We start from the raw sequence: 24904 nt of genomic DNA, 5'->3' as shown, positions 1-24904 counted from the left end.
ACAAAGGACTAATCTCCCATGAAGCGTCATAAACATAACTTTGAAATACCCCAAATGCCAACGAAGTCCTGCCTTTGTTCAAACTAGTGCAATTCCCTCCAAGAAAAAAAAGGAGAGGGGAAGACAATCTCAACAAGCAGGTGGAGGCAACACTGAGGGCTATTCCTCCTATTAAGATCTTCTTCACTGAGGAGACGTGATGCACCATCCAATCTTCTCACCTGTCTGTGACACTGCCACAAATCCCTCCTCCAACTCCTCGTACTCCCTCTGGTTTCCTTACAGTTTGGCCACATCTGTCATGCATCTTACTGTGAACAGCACTGAGAATTGTCAAATTCAGCAAATTTCTGATAAACTGTACAGTCAATTGAATAAAATCAAAACCTTTCCCTTCTCTCAGCCTCTGTTTTCACACTTGACATGTCGAGCACTTTCCAGTTAGATTTAATGAACAGAAAGTGTTCTCTCCTTATTCCCTAAAGGCAAATACTACTTTTCTATCTCCTGGGGAAAAAAATTGCTCAAAATCTGCTTCCTTTTGATCAAGAAACAGAGAGAAAAAGACTAAATGTTTCCTAAATTAGCTTAGTAGTATCCAGGAATAGTCAAAAAGTCACTATAATGGATATATATATCTCTCCATACAATGAAGAATATGTACCTTCTCACCATAATTGATCACTGGGAGGAAGGGATTTGTTTCCAGGGGAGAGGCCAAATTTCCTGCTCATGATAATGGAGATTCAGTGTCTGACAGGCACGTAGATACACCTTACTGGAAAAGCTGTGAGGACACAACTTGCTTTGTCCCTTCCAGCTTTAAATCAGTGTCCTACCACAGCCTCATCCAAGCACAAATGATACTCATGGGGCCACGGGAGGAAAATGGGGGAAAAAAAGTTCTGCATTTCCAAAAATTCCCTGCTTTTTCTTGGCTTTTCCTCCTCTTCATGAGCTGCTTTTCCAGAAGGTATTTAAGCCGTTATCCCTCGAGCTGTGCTTATCCCAGCACAGGATGAAGCCTGTCAGTGCCCAGCGCTGGGGATCACAACAACCCGCAGAGTGCTGAGTGAATTATGGTTCTCCCTCCCATCCCTCCCTGTGCTGCACCATTCATCATCCAGCTGCACCACTACACGGCTCAAAAAGTGAGGAAAAATTCCAAAAGAAACAAAAACACTCTATGAAATCAGAGTCTGATCTCAGCATTGCTCTGAGCAGAGGAGAATCTCGGCACCCTGAGTGCTTCCTCCTCCTCTCAGAGACAGCCAAGCACTGCCTGTGCTGCCTCCTGACCGCACACCTGCCCAGCAAAGAGCTGGCTTATCTACACCAGAGAGGCCCAAATGCCATCCAGCATCCCAGCAAAGCAACATTTCAGCCTTTTTCTGTAAACAGTGTGGATGTCTCAGCTACCTGCTTGGAATTCCTACAGAGCATCTCCAAGGGTAACAGAACCAAGTGCTGACACTGAATCATCCCCAGACAGGAACCTCTCCCCAAAAGGCCCTTCCCAGCTGCTCTAAGCAAACCAAGGCTGACTTTGCATATACGTAGGCATTTGTTTTTCCTTTTAAAATTGCCGTGTTAATTGCTGGCTGACTCCACTGGCTCCAGCAGGAGTGGGGGAGCCCAGATGCAGCTGCTGCCATATCCCTGGTGTAGGAGGAGATGCTGGTCCAGTCAGTGCTTGGTTTTTTGGTTTTTTTTTAATAAATATGTAATTTACAATATCGAACAAAATATGGAATAAATACCACTTGTCACTATCCAATGCTACAACTTCCCTTAAGCCTGTAATTACTTACAAAAGCCTTTCAGTGCTGCACAGATCTCCCACAGATTTTCACTCAGTAAATTCAGGCTGAAGCTGATGACTGTCAGCTGCGAGACAGGAGTTGATTTCAGCCTATTTATCCTCCAGTTTGATCTATCCCACGGATGAGGAGAGAAAATGAATTACATGTTACGTATGTTTACTGAAGTCCTCCAGGAGCTCCAGCCGTGGCATGGCTGTGCAGGTCACACTGACCATGGTCCCCTCTGGCAATGGCTCTGCACGGGATGCCAGTGGCCAATGAGGAGAAGGGGATGAAAAGGGTACAGTTCATCTCCCAGGCGAAAAATAGGGAATGGTACCGGAGGCCCCAACCTGCCCAGCCCTGGGGACCCTGTCCCCAGGTGTCCCTGAGAGTCCCCAGCCAAATACACCTCACAGCATCAGGAATCTCCACTCTGGTGGCCCAGTCACTGCCTAAAACACACCCTACATTTAACTGATCACTGACCAAGGTGTGCAAAGCCCAGACGACACCAGGGGGGGTTTCCAGCACCCTGTTCCAGCAGTGCACACCCACACCCCATGTGCCACCAGCTGCGGAGCCTCACGGTGGGACACCAGCTCTGCCACTGCTTAGAACAGGTTCCAGTTTGCATCTTTAGACACAAGGTGTTTTTTCATGTCTTTTGGGCAAGAAGTACTCAAAACACATTAATGTCTTGCTCTGTTAACAAAGAAACTATGGCAACACACGCAGAGCTGCCAAGAGAATTAGTGAAACAAGGTTTAGTAGTTAATAAGCAGCCAGATGATGTCAGACTCATCTATTAAGACCAGTTTATATCTGCCTATTAGAACTTAATGTCCCAGAAAGTTGGGTTGGCCAGGATTAAACAGTCTTCCTTTAAGCCCGATTATCAGTAATAAAACCAATTTTCTAAAGAATGGGGTAGAATTATCCAAAATGTGGCCAGACCAAGCCTGCATTTCATAGCAGGACTATAATGTTCCTTTTGTTAAGGAGCAATTTTCTAGATGTCAGAGACGTGAATCAAAATTTAATGTGTGTGTGTGTGTTATGGAAATGGCAATTGCAGCAGTTGCTTGCAGCACACGTCCTGCCAGGCAGCACACGCAGAGGAAACCAAAGGCTTTTATTCCCATTTATGCCAGTGCATTTCTGAGTGCACCAAAATTGTTTTTCTTTCTAATTGAGCTGATCAAGAATTCTTAAGAAATATTTTTTCAGTAAAATTAGTTTCTAAAATGGAATAATAGTTATTTTATAGAAAAGCGCTGAGTTGCAGATATACCTGCAGAGGGTTCTGTTTACCTAGCTGGGCATGTCCACCATGAGGAGACCCTGTGGTCCTCACAGCTCTGCATGGCCAGAAACCCTACTAATTACAGTTCAGGGGGAATTAGGGACTGTTGGTGATGTCTCTTGAGCCTGAAGGGAAACACACTGACATGGGGAGTCTGTAACCCAACACTATGGAAGACCTGGAGACTCGAAGCAACACACGTCTCACCATCAGCCTAATCCAAGGGCTTTGGCCAGCATCAACTCAAAAACAGTATAGAATAGTAATGTTTGTATGGAAAGAATGTGGCATACAGTGAACACAAACTAACTGAAAAAATATTAGGAGCTTGCCAGTCAGTGCAAGCTCGAAAACTGCCATAAATCCATGTCAGTGTATCCCTTGACTCTATTACCAGAGTATTAGAATAATGGTTACTGGAGTTTCGAAACCAGATAAGGTTTCTACCAAGCCAGAGATGAAAGGGGTTGAGGCTTAGGAGCAAGCTCAGACCCCCCACAGGGGCAGCTGTTCCTCCATGTCCTCCCTGGCACAACAGGCCAGGCACTGTGAGCACCACTCCCCACCCCAGTGGGTCAGCACCACGCTCTCCAGAGTGCCCAAACTCGTCCCCCAGATGGAAAAGGTGTTCCCTCCCTCCCTCTGGCACTGTCCCCTGGTCTCAGACCAAAGGTCAACCTTCATGGGTCAGAGGTCCTGGGCACCGGCCGGGGTCCACCTCAGTCCCTCCCCAAGCAGCCACCATGTCAAGGCTTCACTATGCATCCAACCCCTCCCCAGTTCCAGGCAGAACTTCTATTCTTGCAGAGCTGCTCCCTAAGCAGTTTCCTCCCAGTCCCTGCTGTTCCTCCCAGTTTCCCCTCTGCCGCTGCTGCCATCACCGGATACGCCACATGGGCAGGAGCACCCCCCAGACTGCCTGACACTCCACTCTGTCTCTGTCTCACTCTATTCTTAGCAACTCCCAGCTCACCAATCCTTTAAACCATCTCATCTCTGACCTACTGCATCTTCTGCACCTTCCCTTCGTTTCAGTCTCCAGTGCTGCTTCCCCTGCAATCAATCAGAAGCTCTCAATGCTTTAAGAGGGAAAGACAGGATGTTATTTCTGGACAGTTCCCGTCTCTCTCCTGAGTGTGTCTGACTCCTTCTGCTCCCCTTACGCTCAATGCAGAATTAAAGTCTCTGGCAACAAACTCCTCCTCCGCTTCCTAAAGCTTTTTGTGCCATCCATCTCTAACCACGGTGTCCGAACTTCAGCTGAGCCCAGAGGAGCTGCCAGGCATTCAGAGCATGGTACAGCCAGACAGGGGGACACCAGGGAACAGGAACTGGATCTCCTAGCATTGACTGGGATCAGCCACTGCCTTCCCAGAGCTGGCACCCACAAGTGGCCGCCTCCACAGCCACCCTGAGCCTGACTGTGCTCACAACATGATGGTCTGCCCAATTTTGCCCAATTTCAAGACACCTGGCAACTTCCCACTACAACGTGGTGACTGGAAGAGAGGTGTGCTCCTGGTGGTCCTGCCGGAGCTGGCTGGTCACAAGCAGTGGGAGAGAGAGCTCCTCTAAGCCACCACAGCCCACAGACAGCACAGGCAGCTGTATGTGAGCCCTGGTCAGACCCCATCACCCTGACACAGCTTGGCAGTCCTGGTGTTTCAGGAACACAGAGCACAAGATTTAATGGAATTTCTCATGTGTACGCAACCCCTCCACAAAGAAAAACATTAAACAGCTTTAAAAGCTCAGCTCTTTATGTGAACATCACGGGAAAGATACGGAAACGTTCTCTTCTCTGTGAAGTGAACAGCTGAGTAACTCGTACCAGATGGACCATATTTGGATCTCTCTCTCATAAATACAATATTCACCATTTGGAATAAGACGAGTGGAGCAGCTGTCCATTGTCCCCACTTGGAGGGGGTTTGTTCATTAAATAAGCAGAAGCCAAGTAGCTGTGGAAGGAGAATCACAGAATCATTTAGGTTGGAAAAGACCTCCAAGATCATCGAGTCCAACCTGTGACTGATCCCCACCTTGTCAACTAGACCAGAGCACTGAGTGCCACATCCAGTCATTCCTTGAATCCCTCCAGGAATAGGGACTCCACTACCTCCTTGGGCAGCTCCTTCCAATGCCTGACCACCCTTTCCATGAAGAAATTCTTCTAATGTTCAACCTGAACCTCTCCTGGCAGAGGTTGAGGCTGTATCCTCTTATCCTGTCAGACATTACCAGTCAATGCAAGCACAAAAAATGCCATAAATCTGTGTCAATGAATCCCTGACTCTCTATCACCAGAGTATTGGAATAACGATTACTGGAATTTCAAAATCAGATAAGGTTCCTACTAAGACAAGAGTCCTCTAATTTCCTCCTATGAGCAGTGCCACTGCAGGGGGTACAGCTGTTCCCCTAATCCACTGCACAAAGGAAAGGTGGGAATTTATGGAAGGTTGCTTTTCCTGTCTATATTTTTCTACACAAACCCCACAACAGCTACAAAAATAAGCAATAATTAAATTGTAACCTAATCTATTGTCTTATTCATGATAAATTATGAATTACCGTATTATGGACACTCATTAAATGCAGAAGGCTGCTAAATAAAATATATCAATATTCATAACTCCTCGACCCAGTGCCCATATAACTTAATGCCAGACTTGCATGACTCCAGCGAGGCCGACAGCAGGCTGTGCCGGGAGGATTTGGGTCCTGCTGGAGTAGGCGTAGAAGGAGCATAAATCTAAACTAGGGATGAGATGACTCAGCTGAGACCGTTCGAATGAGGCAGATGATAAAAATACCCAAAAGACGTAAGGCAAATCTCAAAAACACTCCTTTGGTTCTAAACCGGCAAGACTGGGCCATCTTTTCTCACTCATTGCCAAACCAAGCTCTGCAGCGAGGTGGGATTAAGGCTGGGATGAGCCATGGACCGGCTGCTGGGGCTCAAACCCGCACAGCTCCCCCAGCTCAGCTCTGCATCCTCCCACCATCACCCTCCTCGCACCGCTCTGGTGACACAGCTCGTTTCAAGGCTGATTGGAAAACGTTGGGAAATGCCCTGAATGGCTGGAGATGAACAGCAAACCCACAGCAAGGTCTGGAGCACTGGCATCCCCAGAGCACTGACAGGTCCATCAGCTCCACGCCACAGAGGAGAGAAGCTCCTACAGCACAGTGTGGGAGAAAGACAATGCCAGTGCCCTTCTCTTGCCAAATTAAATCTCTCCAAGGACAGACATTCATTTCTTTCAGGTTTCAGTTCTGGAGCAGAATAAGCCATCTTTATCTTATTATTTTAAAAGGCAAATTTTCCTTAGGAAAGTGGAGCTTTGCCTCTCTCAGAAGTAAGGATTTTCTCTCCATAATTGCCATTAAGTAATGGACACTCATTTAATTAAAGGCTCACTGTAATTTGACAAGAATCTCTAGAAATAATTTCTCCCTCGAATTACCTCCTTGAGACATTTTCTGACAAGACTTAATTGAGGAAACAACCTTAACCAGGAGTGGGGGAAGCTCCCAGAGCCCCAGCCAGGAGCCTTAGGGATGAGGATTGGTGGATCTCAAACACAGTCAGTGGGTTCTTATGCCCCTCTGAATCACCCTGGAGTCCCAAAGCATTTTTCAGGAAGGAATTTGAACCCTTGCCTTAATCCATCCTTGTTCCTATCAATGGCCCAGCAGAGTGAGGGGAAAAGGGAACTGTCATAGAAGAGTATTTGATGTTCCTATTTTTAATTAATAATGTCAAACGTGTTCTGCACATTTCAGTGGGGTTTGAGAGACGTGTGCATTGTAAGCGACTCCTTGTTAACTAATTATGAAATGCAAAGTCATTGCCAATTTACCATCACCAGACAATGCTACAGCTGCTTTCACATGACACAATAGGCTTAGGTTTTAAGACAGATCCTTCAAAGGCAGCAAGTGATGGGGAGGAAAATCGGGCCCTTTTCATGGTGACAATTGAGGATCCCCACTGTTTTGAACAGAGAACTCACTCTGAGACTGAAATATTGTATTCCTGCTATGATACCTGAAGCTGTTACCTCAAAATAATTGAAGACACAGGGGTGGTTTTCTCTCTTATTTTTCCATTTCCTTATTCACTTCCCCACAGTTCACCCAGTCGCTCTCAGTGACGTGTTTGCTCAGCATCTGCCACATCCTTGCAGGCAGCACATGAACACGAGAATACAGATGCTGGAAGCTGGGCTCCAGCTGACTCTGGTTTCAGAGACGAGGCTGCAGCCTGACAGTGTGTCTTTAATAACCATATCTCACATTAGCAGAACATCTTTGTTTACGCCGAACACACCACATGACATTCAGCAGTATACGAGGAAGAAGGAGCGTAATTAAATCTGTACTGTAATTGTCAAAACAAACAAGCAACATTTATTTTGCTCATTTGCTGATATAGATTCGCAGTGGAAACAGAAAAATGAAAGTGGTGGGTGGTGGATGTGGTGGTTGGAGGGACGGTGGAGGAGGGTGGAGAGGTTGGGTGATGAATGGCCAGGCACTGGGAGCGGTTGCCGGCATTCCATCGGGGATGGGAGAGCCATGGTGCAGAGAGCAGGGTTACAGACAGAAAAGGCAACAAGAGCAACAGAGCAAGCCGCCCCACACCCTCATTTGCATCCCTCAGAGTTCTCCTCTTAATTGCTTTTTAATTAACTGCCAGTAATTAGTGTCACCCAAGCAGACTCGGCAAAGCGCCTCTTAATGGCATCTCCCTGCCCTACAAAAGCAATGTGTTTTAATTAGGGGCAGATCTTGGCCAGGTCATCAGATCTGTGTGTACCTCCCACCAAACCCACCTCCCTGGTGCTGACTCACTGGTCACACTGCACCAGGGTGGCCACTGGGCTCCCAGAGGAATAAAAAAAAAAAACACAGGAGGATTTGCGTGTGTCACCGAGCTCGGGGCACACTGACCCCATAACACCACCCAAGGCAACTCTGACTGCAACACAGTCTAAGCAAGAGCATCACTACTGGTTGGTGCTGGGACCACCTGGGCAAACACCGCCACGTGCTCAGAGCCAACAAATCCATTAAGAGTTTACCTGCAGGCAGGTGTGTACCACATCCTGATGTACCACACATCCCCCTCAGAAGCACCTGTAGGAAGGAACCCAGGTACTTAGGACATCGATCTGACCATTCTGTACAGCTCTGCTTGAGCTCAACACCTGCAAACACGGCTGCATTGAGACTGCTTTGCAGCAAACCTTATGCCGAAATTGCATTGTGTTAGGACACAAAGAACTTGCAAGCACTGGGGCTTCCCAGAAAGGCTTTAAAACAATCCTGAGCTGCCATTTAGGTCACACATGGGAAGTCTGAACTTGGGTCTGTCAGAACAACCTTAATCACACTCCCAACAGCAGGTCCACATGAGGAACACTGGCTGCAATAAGCTGGGGGCTACCTGAGGGTTGTAAGGAGAAGCTGTCCAGAGAGGTTACATCCATGTTACATCCATATCCTACTGGGAAGAATTACTTTTTTTTTTAATAAATGTGCCTATAATTATGGCATCATAGATAATTTCTTACATTTAATGATTATTCTTGACGGCAGTTACAGATCTGACCTTTCCCTGCCCCATCAGAAGGTTATTGTTGGTGGCAGAGAAGAGGCTCTCTGACAGCATTGGTCAGACAGACAGACAGCTCCAGGCAGAACGACGCCTATATCCAGATTTTGCCAAGGCTTGCAAACTGCTCACAGGAGACTGCTAATGAAACCTAGGGGAGGCCTCCCTGAAACCAGGAAGGGGCTTTCAGCACCCACTCTGGCTCCAATCCCACCTGCCCATGGAAAGGCCACATCCCGACCCCATTGCAAGCTCACTGTGCTGCTCTGCTCCCCTTCTTGTTCCTGTGACAAGGTCAGAGCCTGAGTTGGCTGCCAGGTACCCAGAGCAGGGGTACCTGGGGTGCAGACAGCCACACACATACGTGTCCTGACAGCCTTGGGCAGTTAAACAGAGAGAGGAGTAAACACAGAGCACCAGCCAGCCAGGCACGGCCACCATGGCATCACTCCTGCACCACTCCCTGCCCAAAATGACAGTTTATTGTTGCTATTTTTCTTTATGCTCTGTGACATTAACAGGGTAAATTTAGAAACAACAGTCTATTTCTTTATATAGCAACAGCCAACCTGTGGAAAGCAGCGTCCCGAGACTGCGGGAGAACAGATTCCCCAGTCAGGTTTTTTTAAGGGTTGTCAGGTTGTGTTACCACTCACAGGCTGACGAGCTCAGAGAGCAATAGGGACACTCACACTTTGCCAAGGCGTGCACTGACAGGCAGGAGATGCTCCTGCCCAGCTGCACTGGGCTGCCTGGCTCCCATCAGTACCTGCTGGCACAACAACACCTGGAGACAGGGGCTGGGATGGCTCAGGGATCTCATTTGTAGTAGGTGTCGTACAGAAAGTTAAGGAGTGCTGGCTAGGGAAAACGAGAACAAAATGAGTCAGTAGATTTTCACAAGATGGGCAGAGTTTCTGCTAAGGGAGAGACCAGCCCTGCCCCCCGTTCAGAGCAGCCCTGGTGCCAGGGCTCTGGTGGCAGAGGAGACCCTGCCCTCGCCCCCAAGCCAGCACCACACACAGCAGCCCCAGGTCCATGACCAGACCTTCCCGTTGCCATGGAAATACAGATAATAACGAGCAGCAAGAGTAATTGTAGAGATGGACCAGTTGCTACCATGAAATCCAATGCACTTTATCACACTGTAAGAGTATCCCATCCTCCTGTAACCGCACAACCGCATCCTGGAGAGATGGAGTCACTTGAGAGAAGGAAAAACAACAAGGCTTTGTATTTAAAAGATAGGGGGAATGGCTTACAAGGACATTCAAAGTAGACAGACCATGGCTAACCTCAGTACCGTATCACTTGGAAAGGCCCTCACATGGTATTTGGAGGATTTTAAATGTTAATTAATAGGAAAGTTAGCAATGCTAATAATTACCAATGCTTTTACAAGAAAGAGCCACATGAAATCCAATCACCACAGGTAACTGAGGTCCTCAGATCTGGCGTATTTTTTCTGTGCACCTAAAGAGAGCCACAAAGGCTGTTCAGGGCATAGAGGAGAAGGACCTGCCCACTTCTTGTTTAACTTTGTGTTCTATGCTGCAACAAACACGGAGGTATTGTGACAAAATTACTGGGCTCACAGTGGCAACCGGCGTGTGATGATCACACATGAGCATTTTTAAGCAAGAACCTAAAAACAGCTGAAAACAAGACAGAATTCAGCACTTCTATTTTTTTTTTTTAAATTACATGAGAGCCTTTAAGAGGTCTGAGTCTGAAAAATAGGTCTTTTGTGGAAACAACCTTCCTCATTCTATTCAATCACACATTCTATCATTTATTTTATGTCTCCTGATTATCCCAGTTTTTCCCAAATCAGTCCAGAAGCACTGGAGCTTCCTGCAGGCTCAGTGTGTAACAGCCCCGGGACAAGAACTCTTTGTAACATCGAAGCCTCAGGAATACTTTTTACAATCAACTGCTTCTCGTTTTCAATCAAAAGGGGCTTTTACTACTTGCCACACCAGCAAATCCATTGTGGGGCATGAAAGACAGTCTTGTTCCTCCTGCTGTGTCAGTGGGACTGGTGACGACTATCAGAACACTGGGAAAATACACCAAAAGAAGTCAGTTGTGCACCGGCCAGATCAGTCTGACAACTGTTCTATTGCATTAGTGAATCCATAGAGAGCAGATCATGGCAGGGGCGTTGGAAATAGATAATCCTCAAGGTCCCTTCCAATCCAAACCAGTCTGGGATTCTGTGAGCACAAACCATTTGGATTCTACACAAAGGGAAGCCAATACTAACTCAGCAGTAGCTCAGCAGAAGCACTTCTGTCCCTGCTTCTCATCTGTGGGTGTCGCTTTCTAACACTCCACAATTACGCTGCTGCACAGACACAATTACAGCAGTGAAGGGTGGTCTCTGCTGCAGCGTTTCACCCCACTGGAGCACCACAAAGAAAATCGAAAAGAATAGAAAAATAATCTCCTGAAAAAGGGCTGGACTGGCAGCTATGCTCATTTCTTGGCAACTGGATGGATCAGCACCACGGAAATACAGTGATGTCTGGTTTGGGGTTGGGGTTTTTTTAACACATGCATATTAATGAACACACAGGCTTTCACCACGAACTCCTCCATGGCTCAGGAGCAGAGCAGTGGTGCTCTCCCCACAGGGAAGGTCCCTTCAGCACGGTCCCCCCAAGCACATCCACTGCCACCAGAGCATCCACAGCCGTGACCAATGCTCTCACACACAGGGGTCCAAAGGAGCCCCCTCAGCCAACAGCTCTAAAAGGGGGTTGGCACTGAATCACAACAGAAGAACCTCATCTCCCCCAACAGGCAGTGGAGGTAGCTCCACAGCTTTTCTCCCTCAACAAGGCTGCACCTGGGGAGGTTCAGGTTGGACATCAGGAAGAATTTCTTCACGGAAAAGGTGGTCAGGCATTGGAAGGGGCTGCCCAAGGAGGTGGTGGAGTAACTGTCCCTGGAGGTATCCAAGAAACAACTGGACGTGGTACTCAGTGCTCTGGGCTGGGTGACAAGTGGGGATCTTGCATAGGTTGGACTCGGTGACCTTGGAGGTCTTTTCCACAACCAGTGATTCTGTGTGATATATCTGTTCAAAAGGCCAACAAGTCCTTTGTTCACTTGCACTGGGTGGTGAGCAGTGAGCACTGTCTGCATGTGCGTACACCGCTCTTGGAGTTAATTCAGATATTCCCAGTTGAGATCGTTTTCCCTGCGACAGCCTTGTCAACACAGCGATGATGCCTTGAAAACAAACTCTGGATTTCCCTCTCAAGAGCAGCCACTGGTGGGGTGTGCAGGCTCCAGGGCGCTATTTTGGGCGCATGGTCCTATCTTTGTCCTGAAGGCTCATGAGCAGCAGACACACTCCCAAAATACCTTTGGCTGGGATCAATGGATGTGCTGCTTGGCAGAGCTGCTGCTGCAACATTTTAACGCCTGTGGAAATGCTGCTTCTCCACTGACCCTCCCTTCTGTGACAAACTCAGCTGAAGAGGGGAGACATGGGGCCCAGCAAGGCCATTGGCTCGCCGAGGGTTCAGGAGGGAACCCAACTGCCCCGAGCAGGCTGTGCACCGGCAACGCGGCGGCAGCGCACGGCACCGGGAGCCGCTGGCTCCACGCCTGGTGAACATCAACACCGAGGCAGCACCAAGAAGGGATCTGGTCTCCCCCCTCAACTGCCAGTGTTCCTGCACATGGGTCTGTGTTATGCCACACATCGAGTTGGGCAGGCATTTCCCACAGCCCTGGCAATGGAAGGGGCTCTTTCTCACAAAGAAGGAAAAATTAGGAGCGAGACAGTATAAATGAGTCACACATGCTGGTGATGTCAGTAAATCTGGGAAGTAAAAAAGGAGCCACAAGAGAGTGATGAATACTTGAAGATATTTTTGCTTGACCCCAGGTAGGAGCAGTGACCCCTTTCAGTGCTCCCTGAGGTCAACAAGGAGCCTGTTCTTTCTTTTGGAGGTGTCAGAACAGATTCACTCAATGGACAGACCACACTGATGTATCCAAGCAACCGAGCATCACGGGATGGCCCACCCAGTACCTGCAGGAGCACAGGATGGGTGGCCATAACTGCTAAGAATTGATTTCAACTCCACAAGAAAAGAGCAGACCCAAATTCACAGTGGGATGTCAAAGAGAATTATTCACCAAGTTCAAATTCTCTGGGGAAAGCAGGCATCCTACTTCTGTGATAAGAAATTCTCTGGAGCACAGTGATGTACCAACTCATGCTGGAAAGAACATCTCTTGACAGAGACTCCAGCCACAGGGAGGAGGGAAGCCAGGTCTCGCAGTGGCACGCAGAGCAGAGGGCATCGCCCTCCCCTCCAGCAGGTACCACTGCGGGCTGCAGGGGGGCTGAGGTGACCCTTGGGAGAGCCACAAACACACTGCACAGCACCTTGGGGTGCTGGTGCCCGAGCATGGGTGGCTTGTGAGGCCTGAGCACATCCCCAGGGCTCTGCATTCACTCAGTGTCCCCACCACCAACACCAACACCGCTGGGGGCACCAGGGCCACCCATCTGCCCACTTCCAGCTGCACTAGAATACCCTGGGAAGCAAATCCCCTGGGAATAAGCCCCTGTGCAGCCTTGGTGAAAGAGCAAGAGAAAGGTCAGCAATGGAAAACCCCCAATTCAGCACAGAGCAGAGGAGGAGAATGGCCTCTGGAGAGAGCAGGGGGGGAAGCAGGGCTGCCTTTGGAGATGCCAAACTAAGAGCATGAAAAAATCCAAACAAGGCCAGAGGAAACACTAACTAAAATAATTTCCCAAGTAGTGCTGAGGGGCAACCAGTGATTGAATTGTTTGTTGATGTTACTCAGCATTTTGATAAACAGAAGCAATTTGTTCTACTGAAAAGAAACCTGCTATTTTTTAAATAAATTCACACATTGATCTTTACATCAGAGAGCCACGTAGAGAAACACACAACAGGCTGAAACTATTCATTAATCAATCCCTAAGTTCGCCTCGCTGCAGCTGTGCTTGTTTTGACACCTGCTTGCGATGCTCCTGCTGTGGCATTTAAAGTGGAATAAAACCCAATGGAGCAGAGGAGCAGTGACTGCCAGTGCCCCCGGCCCCCCGCATGGCACACACTGCAGCAGAGCAGCCACAGAGGTCCTGGCCTGTCACTGCTTTTAAAGGTGTTACCAAGAGATCATTGCCAAGCCCCAGTATTCAAGCAGGAATTGTCAGCTTAAGGCAGCTGCCACATGCCCGTGGGTCTGACTCCCGAAGGAGCCGCAGGCGGAGGATGCGGAGCCATGCCCAGCCGGGATGTCTGAGCAGCACGGTACAGTGCTGCCATCCTCACCCCGGCATGAGCACCTCTTTGCCCTTCAGCTCCACCCAGAATTCCTGCCTGTGTTGTCTGTACAGCTGTGCCTAAGCCTCAGCACTACCCAGTTACTCCAAAAATCCTGGGATGAAGCCAACCAGCGGAACCTGTTGGAGGGGTGAGAGCCAGGCACGCTCGCATGTCGGGGCAGACACCCCCAAGCCAACACCTGCTCCCAGATCTCTGTGATTGCCCACCACTGCTGACATATCCACACCCCTTCCAACAACATGGGTTCATTCCCTGAACAGGCACTGTCTGCCCTTTGGGGAACTCGGAGCTCTGTGCTGAGCTCACGGCAACAGCTCGGACCCAGGCCGGCTCTCCCGGGAGCGTTTGTACCGGTTACAGGAGCACCAGTGTATGAAAGTAAACAAAACATGTCAAGGTCAGGCCCAGGAGGCACTCGAGGTGCTGAGCTCTGGACACTGTTGGAGCCATTGACCAGGCCACCTGAGTGGAGATGTCAGGGAAGATCCCAGCTCTTATGTAGACACACAACCGGAACCATCGGGAGAAGGAATCTTCATCCCTGCGCTGAAGGTCCTGCTCAGCTGCTTCTGTGCTGGAGGAGCCACTAATCAGTGCTAGTTCAAAGTTCTGAGCAAATCTAGACTCACACTGAAATATGAAATCATGGGGTCTGTTTGCATGTGTATGAATTATTCATGTGCTTACCACATGCGGCATTGAGCCTTTAAAGTGCAAATTATTTGGGACCAAGCTTTAGCCCTATTTTCTGTGAAGCATAAAGCACGTTTTCCAACAGTGCAAACAATCCAAGCCTAATGTGTATCATTTTCTGTGTTCCTGCTTGCTGGTCTTGCCTGCCAGTTCCCATTAAGGCTGGAAACCAGTAACACACAAAGCAAATGTGCAGTACTCAGCTTTCCCGTGGATTCCGTGACATTTGTTTCACAAGGCAGTTTAACACACTACGTACCTTTCACAGGAGATGATATATATCCTTCTGACAGTGAAATGCACTGAGCTATGGAGGTAAAGTTGTATCCAGCCAACAGCAGAGGCAAGAGGAGATTTACCTGAAGCGTTTCTCCTAATCCTCACCGAGAACTGCCTGCTCAGAGGAAGAACCTGAGCTTCAGCCTGAGCCCTTCCCAGCCCTTCCTTCTGACCTTTGTCAGGTGCCAGAAGTAAAAACACATGGGAGTTGTTCAGGTGACCATCATTCGGTGCCTGCATTTCCTCACCAGTCCCAGGTACTGGAAGAGCCCCTGAACACCACCTGAGATGTAAATGAGCACATCAACATTCACACACTGTCACATCTCCTTGCCTGGCAATGCTCAGAGCCAGCTGTTCCCACACATCCTAAGCACTTTTAATTTTCCATAACTGTCACCTAAAGCAATTTAATTTCTGAAGAACAGTGGGAGAGGGAAAGAGGACACTGACACTTACATTCTTTTACATGGAGAAGCCGAGCTGCTCCCAGGCTGTCCTGATGCTCTGTACTTTGGGAGATAAACACCAAAGCAGGGCTCAGCCAGCACAGGTCCTCTCCCTGGTGCACACCTGAGATGTGCTGGCACACACCACGTCTAGGGGTACACCCCATCCACCAGCCCCCCCCTCAGAGACTGCCACTGCTCCCTGTGGTACTTCTCTATGACCTGTGGCCACAGAAGTTGTTAGTGATGATTAATTGGGTGGTTCACTCCAGGATGCCGGGGTGAGGTGGTAGAAACTGCTCATTAACAACCACTGCAACCATGAGAGACTCCACAGCCTCAGAGGACAAAGCATTTGGAACTGGAGAGTAGCTCCATGGAAAAGAGTGGGAAAAGTTGCTTTTACATCCCAGGCTGCCTGTGAACAATGGGCTCAGCAACGTCCCCTGCCCGACTATGTCCAGCCAAGCCACATTCACAGAGACTCACCTGTGGCCACGGTGAGTGGAAAGCCAAGTCCTGACCCAGAGGCAGAACACCACTGTGAGTGAGCAACACTCTCAATTTCAAGCATTCCGACAAGAAATAAGGCAATATTTACAGGGAAACACATGCTGTCCCCTTTCCTGAGTGGCCTTGGGCACACACCCCTCCTCCCGCCAATGCGCTGCAGGGAGACCCCAACCAGCTGTTTAACCAGCACCCCAGTCTCAGATGGTGAAAGTACCAATCTGCAAAAAGAGTGGCTTTTTCCATTTCTGGGAAGGTTTTTCTTGTCAAGTGCCTCTCACTGACATTCCACCAGGCACAGCACGAGACCTTGTGCTCCGTCCGCAGCCGGCACTGACGGCACAGCTCTCCTGGCAGCCAGTGCTGGTCTCTGTGAGTGACCTGGCACCATCAGCTCCATGTCCTGGGACTTGTACCCCAGGAAGCACAGCTGCAGGCATGGGGGGAATGCCAGCTGAGCCGGCAAGGTCACCATGCCAGCACTGGGGACATGGTGAGGAAGGTGTGCAGATCCCCAGCCCCAACTCAAAGAGAGCCCATTCCAAGCCAGTGGTGAGGATCATGGCCTCCACAGAATACACAGAGTATTAATTTGGTCTAACATTTCACTTGAACGGTTCTTCCCAATGACTTTTCCTTGATTGCCTGTGTCCCTCCCTCTTTGTCCCTCAAATTGCTACCGTGTTTGTTAATTTTTTCTTACTCCAGCTCCCTAAGAACAGCCCCAGCTTCCCTCAGGGCTCTTTTTACCCTGATCTCCTCTCTTCAGATCTCCTACAGACATATGAGCCCACCAAGAATGACTTTTGTTCAGATTTCTGTCAGTACTACTGTGAAGGGACCACAGCCATCAGTGTGGAGAGGGACAGCACTGCAGCAGAAGGAGACAGTACTCCCAACAATGTACATGGTAACACACACCTCCATGACTTGGAATTGCTGAACTGGCAGGATTTAACCTGCAATAGCTCTGCTGGAAGGGGCAGTGATCCTGTGGAGGGAGTGTGTCCCTGGGCAAAGCACAGGCACAACTCCACAGATCTGGGGGCAGCAGAAACAAAGCCCTGCTGACAATGCTAAACACAGCTTTGCTGACACCTCCTTGCAATTCCCACTCCATCCTCCCCCCGTTTACTTACTTAGCTACCACTTTGATAATACAGAAAGGCTTTTTCTCTTGTTTTTAAATAACAGGGAAAGGCATCTGTGCTCCCAACCCACAGCCATGCAAGACTCAGGCTCTGGAAAAAGTTCCCCTTGCAATCTGAGCAGGGAGCACTGTAGTCAGTGGTTTGCAGAGTGTGGAAGCTTAACACACCTGTATCTGACCACAAGTAGTATTTGGGATTATACAACCACCTTACAGGGCATTAGTCTGTAGATTTCAAATCAAAAGGGCACGTTTCCTGCCCGGGGCTTTAAATTCCTGCCCAGAGCTTAAAATCCCTGCCAAGCTGAGGCGATGGAGCCGGTTTCCATGAGGAGCAGCCAAGGCAGGAGGAGCACAGCCAGCAGCAGTGGGAACAGGGACGATGCCAAGGGGCTGCCCTGGCCCCCAGGGACCAGGAGACCAGGCCAGGCCATGCTGCTGTTCCAAGAAAGAGCAGCACATGTTTTATGGCACTGATCATCTCAGGAGAGGGTTTTTTTGGTCCAAGGGTCCATCTCCCAGGTCCCTCTCCCCGCACAGCAGGATGCCCCCGGATCTGAGGCAAACCTGGCTAGAAGGGTTTGAGTCACCACAGAGGTAATGGGACACAGGACAAAGCAGGTCAGGTTTTGCTCCCTGTCCCTCCACATCTCTGTTGCTCCAACACCTCTGACTGCCCAGCAGCACGCTCTTGCTTCCCTGAAGGTCCCAACCCCTGGAACAAACAATTATGGGGAAGAATCCCACTCTAAAAAATTAGAGGTCTGTGGAGAAGGCTGGACACGATGCTCCCATTGGAGCGGGACAGAGGAAATAAAAGGAGGAATGCAAACAACTTGACAGGCTGTGACAACTGAATCCCTGAATTCCCAGGGATTTAAATGATAAGGACAGGTGGGTCTAAGAACCTACCCAAAGCTGCAGCCAAAGGCACCCAGCACCCAACAGCCCCTGGCCAGCAGGCTCAGAGGAGGTGGCTGTAGATGCCAGGTGGGAGCCAGAGACAGGTGGGCTCTGTACCCACAGTTTATTCTCTGTACACCAACAGCTCCACAAACGCAGCGCTCCCACTCCTGCTCCCATTCCCGCTTCCCAGGGCGAGGCAGGAGGGATGCCCGCTCCTGCTCCCGGGTGTGTGACCCCACCGCTGCCAACACATGGCTTGACATGAAAATGGGGATTATTTTAAGCACATTCCCCCAGGTTCTGCAGCTTCTCGCCCGTTTCCATGGGGACGGGTGCCATGCGTGGCTGCCGAGGCTCTCCGGCCTCCCGCGTCGATCCCTGCCAGGATGAGGAGGCTGGTGGGGAGGCAGAGAGGGACTTCAGAGCCCCCCCGGACCCAGCATGTCCCTGCAGCTTGACCCTTCAACAAACAGCACAGCCAGAGCAGCAGTGATGAGCTGTGTAAGAGTTTCCTGGTTTTCCACAGAACTACATTTTAGAGACCAGTTTCTCCGCTTGCAAGCTCCAGCAGACATTCACAGAGCAACTCCTTGAAACCTTTTAGACCCACATCAACCAACACATGCAGCCATGGGCAGACTGACCACAGCACTCCTCACCCTGCACAACCCCCCAAACACTGCCAGCTGCCCCTGCAGTTGGGGTTTCAGCCCCAAACCCCAGCCTGCTGCCTCATCCCAGTATTACCTGAGCCAAAGAATTCCAAAGAGCGCTTGTTCCCTGAGAGGGGACACATCACAGGCACTTCTCCCAACCCAGACTAACCCTGAGCACGCACTTCTCAGAATCAGGTTGCTTAACTAGGAGAGCTGCACCCATGGGCTGTAAAACTGGGAACTTGTGTTTAAAAGATGATTTTGATGCAAGTAGGATAAACCCACGAGTCTGCACCTGACCCCCTTAGGAAAAACCATCTGCACTCTGGCAGAGAGAGTCAAGCAAGGGATGGGAAAAAAGTGACTGAGGTGAAATATTAATCATGATGAAATTCACTGGGCTGCTGCATCAAAACCTTGTACATCAGCTGGAAAACTAATTCAGCCTCAGGACATGAGCAGGAACCCTCAGACCACTCGCCTCATGTCAGCGAGGGGAGGCACAGCTCAGCAGGAAGCAGCAGATGGCTTCACAGATTTTCGTGTATATTTACACACAGTTTTTTTAGTAAGCCACTTTGATTCAGGAGAAACCATAACCAAAATGCACTATTGAAATTCCTCTTCAGACATAATTGCATGGAGAGATACATCATGCTGTGGTTTTCCCCTCTCTCACACAACACAACTGTGGGCAATGCTAATAGCACTAAGTGTGCCCTGTATTTCCTCCTGCTCAGCCCAGCTGCCCAAGTCCAGCAACTCTGCTAAACATTTTTTAAATATCTGGGTTGAAACATTCCCATTGGCTGCAAAATGACAGGTTGTCTTCACTTAGTATAAAAAATAATTAAAAAAAAATTTAAAAATAGGGAGGCATGTCAATAAAACTTGCTTGGCTGTTTCCCAGAATGACAACAGAAAATAATTCCTGTCCACATGACAAACAAGCCTCACAACTGCTGTGCTGTGATTTCTTGCTTTCTGCAACTCCCTGACAGGAGGGTGGAGCCAGGTGGGGGTCAGGCTCTTCTTCCAGGGAATAAGGGACAGGACAAGAGGAAAGAGCCTCAAATTGTGCCAGGGGAGGTTCAGGTTGGACAACAGGAAGAATTTCTTGCTAGAAAGGGTGGTCAGGCATTGGAAGGGGCTGCCCAGGGAAATAGTGGAGTCTCCATTTGTGGAGGTGTCCAAGGAACAACTGGACATGGCACTCAGTGCTCTGGGCTGGGTGACAAGGTGGGGATGGAGCACGGGGTGGACTCCATGGTCTGGGAGAGCTTTTCCAACCTCAGTGCTTCTGGGATTCTGTGAGACACCCCAGTGCCCTGCACAGAGAGATGTCTCACATCTGGCAGACAGGGAGTGACCACCCAGCCTGGGCCTTCTGTGAGGCTGGAGAACAAATCCACTCATGGGGTGAGGAATTTTTAAAAGATTCTTACGGGTATAAATAACAAACCTGGAACAGCCTCTACAGACAAAGGCCAGTTTTTCCTGATGGAAAACAGCACATGGTGATAACGCTGAACCCATAAGCCCACTATGACTCACTTGAGCTTACTGAACCCACCACAGTCCAGTGCACTGTAACTCCAAGGGCTCAACCCTGAAGTCCTTCTGTTCTTTTGCCTTGTCCTCTTCTTCCCACATTTTCCCTTACTTCGTTTTTCCTCCCTTCCCCTCCCCATTCATTAATTTTCTCTGTTCAGGAACAGGATTCAACACACCTTGCTAAAAACGAGCTGAGGTATCACTAGGCAGCATCTCCAGCTGGACAGGCTGGAGTTCAAGCCCAGCTGATGTACATGCAACTTGCCAGATTTCCTATGAGACTGGAACCAGCTGGAGCCACAGCTCCCACAGCCAGGGAAGCCCATCTACCTCATACCAGTGTTCCTTGGAAGCAAACACAAACATGCAGGCACAGTCAGCTTTTCTATTAGTAGAATCCCCACTTGAAAGGCCCAGAAATATTTCCAGGGCTGTATGTGCAAACATGGAGCAGCAGGGTGTACACGCTGTGCACGCTGCAGCCAGGCAGGGCACCCGAAGGGAGTCAGATGCTACTGTCCCCAACACACAGGACCAGGCACACCTGGTCACCACCCACCTTCACAGCCAAGGGATGTTACCTGAACTGGGGGAAAACTTAGGGGCTGGGGACACCACAGCACCCAGGAAGGGAAACAAGGAGGGAGCAGCACAGCTGTTCCTTGGGCATGACTCCCCCAGCACAGCTCCCCACTGCCCTGGCCCTAGGTGGGCGAGGAGCCAGCCCTGCACGTGGGCTGCACCAGCATCGGCCAGTCTGGCACCCAGCCCTGCTGGAAAATAAGCCCTATACCAGCACTAACAAAAGAGATCCTGAAAAAAATAGAGAGGGTTAGAGAAGATCCATAGGACAGACTCAGGAATATGAAGTTTATGCTTGGAGTAACGGACTCGGAGAGCTCAATCCATGTGTCCCATCAGTGAGGACACCAGGCAGCCACAGCCCTGACAGCAAGAGGGGGGTGTGACAAAGGTACTCCCCTGTTTATCCAGGTGAGATCCAACAGCAGGCTGCTGGGGTTGGACAGATGCAGGCTGGGGAGGAAGGGCAATTTCTACCAGTGAGGTTGACAGCAGATAACCCTCCACGGCCAGGTGTTTTACACTGAGACAGAGCAAACACGTTACTGCAGAGCCCCAGGAAACCTCTGCCTGCCAGCCCAGCCACACCGGTGTGACAGGAGGCAGTGAAGTAAGTCCCCAGGAAGTCAGGGAAGAGAACTGTAAGGGTTTAGAGTTGGATTTATCTGAGGGAAAATACTGGGTTTTGTGCTAGTACTCAGTAGAATAAACCTTAACCTTCTATTTACATACACCCTGCCACAATTCCCAGGGATCATCCGATGGATTTCGGCAGTTGGGCTCATCCTTGTGAGGAGATCCATCACCAGGAACCACCTATGGGCAACATTTCACATACCAACCAGTCTTTTTCCTTTTTATTTTTTAATTGATTTCACATTAAATTGTCATCACTAGTAACTCTTCCACGTTATGTCACATACAAACTGCAAGTATTAACTGGCTTCTTTATCTAAGGAAGTTATTGGGATGTCTTCAGAGATCACCATAGCAACCATGCCGTGCCAGTAAATATGAGTTCACCAGAACAACACTCCGAGCACACATCAACAAGGAATGATGGAAAAGCAGGAGATATCAAGAAAGTAATGTCCTAATAATTGGGACATATTACAAAAGCACTGCTTGAAAGCACCTGATGAATGAGGTGTTCCCAGGCTCCTGTCAGTGGTCATTCACCTGCAGAGCTCAGGCTCCCTGGCTGGTTGCATACAGGCTCAGGGCACAATAAAATGCCTCTCAGAAAGAAATTTTGCTTTCAGAATGAAATTGCAGCGAAGCCTCCAATTTAAGCATTTTTACTCAGCTCGCTCGCTGTGAACTGCTAATAAAAACATGTTGGGGAAACCAACCAGCTCCTGCACCGGGAGAAGTTTGCCTGATTTAACCCCTGTCAGCTGCCAGAGCAGCACAGCCAGGTCTGGTCCCCTCAGCGAGGGGACGACAGCAGACCCTGACCTGTCCATCACTGGGCTAAGAGACTCAAATGAACACATCTAACTCCAGATTTATCCAGAGCACAGTTCCAGTACCCCATGCACATGGGGATTTTTGCCTGTTCGTGCCCCAGGGCCAATGCAGCGTTGGGCTGCCCCGGCCATACAGCACCCATCTGCTGGGCTGACGGCTCTCCGAACTCTTCCTTCACCTGCAGTCAAAGTTTCCTTCCTTTGCTCCTCTGCAATTTCACCCTGCGCTTGAGAAGTCTAATGCAACGGTGGCATTTCGTGGTGTATTTCTACAAAAAAACCCCACAATTTGTATGTTGGGAAAAACCCCAAAGCAGCCCCTCTGCGCTGACAGCAGTGTTTGGGCGTTGATGGCCGGCGGCACTTGGTCCTTTCTCGTTAAAACCGGGGCTGTCCGCGCACAGAGCGAAACTTCACTGCTGAACTGTCCCCTCGCCGCCCCCTTCTCAGTCTCCCCGGGTTTTAACGACAACTGCCCCGTGTCCGTGGGGCGCCCGTGGGCAGAGTCCCTGCACCCCACTGGGAGGCACCGCCCGGCCCGACACCCGCACCCGGGCACCGCTCCCCCGCCAGCAGCGGTGCTGCAGGAACCCCGTGCCGGGCGGGGGGTCTCGGCACCCCGGGGCTGGGCAGGGCAGAGCATCCCGGAGCAGGGCTGGCATCCCGGCCCGCACTCACCGTCCTCCCTCTCGTCGAAGACGGGTCTCTTGGAGGAGGATGCGCTCGCTCCCATCCTCTTCTTCCACTTGCTCCAGTGAAACATCGGGGCAGGCGGCTGGCATGCCCTGCGGCCGCTCCGCGCCGGGCCCGGCGCTCCCGCGGGCGCCCGCGCCGCCCTCACCGCCCCGCGCCCCGGCGCCCGCCGCCCGCATGGCATCGCCCGCCGCCCCCGCCCCGGCCGAGGCAGGCCACAGCGCGCGGGAGGGCGTGGGAGCACGCGGAAGGGGGCGGGACGGGGACAGCAGGGGGATGTGCGGGCGGGGAGCGCGGATTGCGGCGAGCGCGAGCGCGGAGGGGATCGAGGGTCGACGTGGGATGCGGCATCCGCGGGGCAAAGCAGGCGGGGAGGGACAGCGGACGGGAGCAGAGCGGGCCCAGTGATCGGGCGCTGGGAATGGAGTTGAGCGGAGCGGAGCGGGCCGAGCGGCCAACGTGATGCGTGGGAACGGGCCGGGGATGCTGGCGGGGCAGCGGACGAGGGCAGGGCGGGCCGGAGGGATGCGGCGTGGGGTGGAGCCGGAACCGGGGGGCGGGAGCAGGCCGGGAGAAGGAGCCGGGCGGAGACGGACCGGGGCGGGACTCTGGGGCTCCTCCTGCATCCACGAGCCACGGGCCTTTTTCCGATGGGACGAGTCCCGCCTCTCGAGCTGAACCCGCCCGGTCGGTACCCCCGGCCGTGCTCCGGCCCGCCTCCCACTCCTCTCCCTCCGGGCGCACTCACTGCAGCATCTCCCAGCCCCGTAGTTTTTAATCTTGTAAATAAAGGTTGCCTCGGCAGGACGGGCCACCCGGCTGTGTTACAGCCGGCCTTTCGCGGCGGTATCTGTGACCGCGCACATCGCACATCTTGTATTGGTCACTAGTGCTCACTGCTGACAGCGGTAGCCACTAGAAGCCATTCCACCTTGTTCTGGCACTCCAGGTCCTTTTGAATAGTCTCTCTCCATTCTTCTTGTCGTCTCCTTCAGGCACTGGAAGGCCGCAATTAGGTCGCTGCAAAACCTTCTCTTCTCCAGGCTGTACAATTCCAACTCAGCCTTTCCTCACAGCAGAGCTGCTCCAGCCCTTTGATCACCTCCGTGGCCTCCTCTGGACTCGCTCCAGCAGGTCCATATCCTTCCTGTGCTGGGACCCCAGAGCTGGAGGCAGCTCTGCAGGTGGGATCTCAGCTGAGATGGCAGAATCCCCCCTGCCCACACCGTCGGATCAGCCCAGCACTCGGGGGGGTTTCTGGGCTGGGCCATGTCGAGCCTCTCACCCACCAGCACTCCCAAGTCCTTCCCCCAGGGCTGCTCCATCTGCTCATCTCCAGCCCGAATTAACACCAGGGGTTGCCCTGACCCAGGTACAGCACCAGCACTTCGTCTTATTAAACCTCATGAAAATGCTGAGCTGGAACACACTCGTGACACTGGTTTTCATGGCCTGTTGAACTGAAATGTCTTGTGGAATGACTGATGAAATGCATCTCTCAGAAATAACTCACAGTGCCAGCAGTGTCACGGCAAGGGACAGCCCTGGAGCCAGCAGATCACAGCTGTTATACCAGCAGTACCTTCACGGTTCCTGAGATGCTGTTTCCTAAGTTTTCATTTAAAACTTATGGTGTTTTCTTTCACAGCATGTTTTGAAATGGATACATCAGTTATTGTGCTCCTCACAGGAGGAGGCACTCATTATTTCAAAGAGCCTGGAAGTTGTAAAAGGATTACAATGGAAGGGTGTCATTTAAGAACAGTTTTCCAAAGGCAAAGAATAGTTCTCAAAGAATATTTCTTTGAGAAATCAGAAAGAATTTGCTCTCAAATAAGAAGATAGAACACTTTTATAGAAGGCAGTAATTTTGGCTTTGTTTAGGGATAG

General features: G+C 50.5%; 1 protein-coding gene across 1 annotated transcript in view; it reads right to left on the bottom strand.

The window, feature by feature from the left end:
* The window catches only part of STK32C (serine/threonine kinase 32C), a 63712-nt gene extending 40628 nt beyond the window's left edge, over positions 1-23084 (bottom strand). Inside the window, exon 1 of the mRNA XM_018078534.1 lies at positions 23000-23084. Within this exon, the coding sequence (XP_017934023.1) occupies positions 23000-23084 (85 nt within the window). The remainder of the gene's footprint in view (positions 1-22999) is intronic.
* Between the last annotated feature and the right edge of the window lie 1820 nt (positions 23085-24904).

The sequence above is a fragment of the Manacus vitellinus genome, unplaced genomic scaffold (genome assembly GCF_001715985.3).
Source record: "Manacus vitellinus isolate BGI_N305 unplaced genomic scaffold, ASM171598v3 scaffold_40_pilon, whole genome shotgun sequence".
Taxonomy (NCBI): Eukaryota; Metazoa; Chordata; class Aves; order Passeriformes; family Pipridae; genus Manacus; species Manacus vitellinus.
This window is presented reverse-complemented; position numbering and strand designations above follow the sequence as displayed.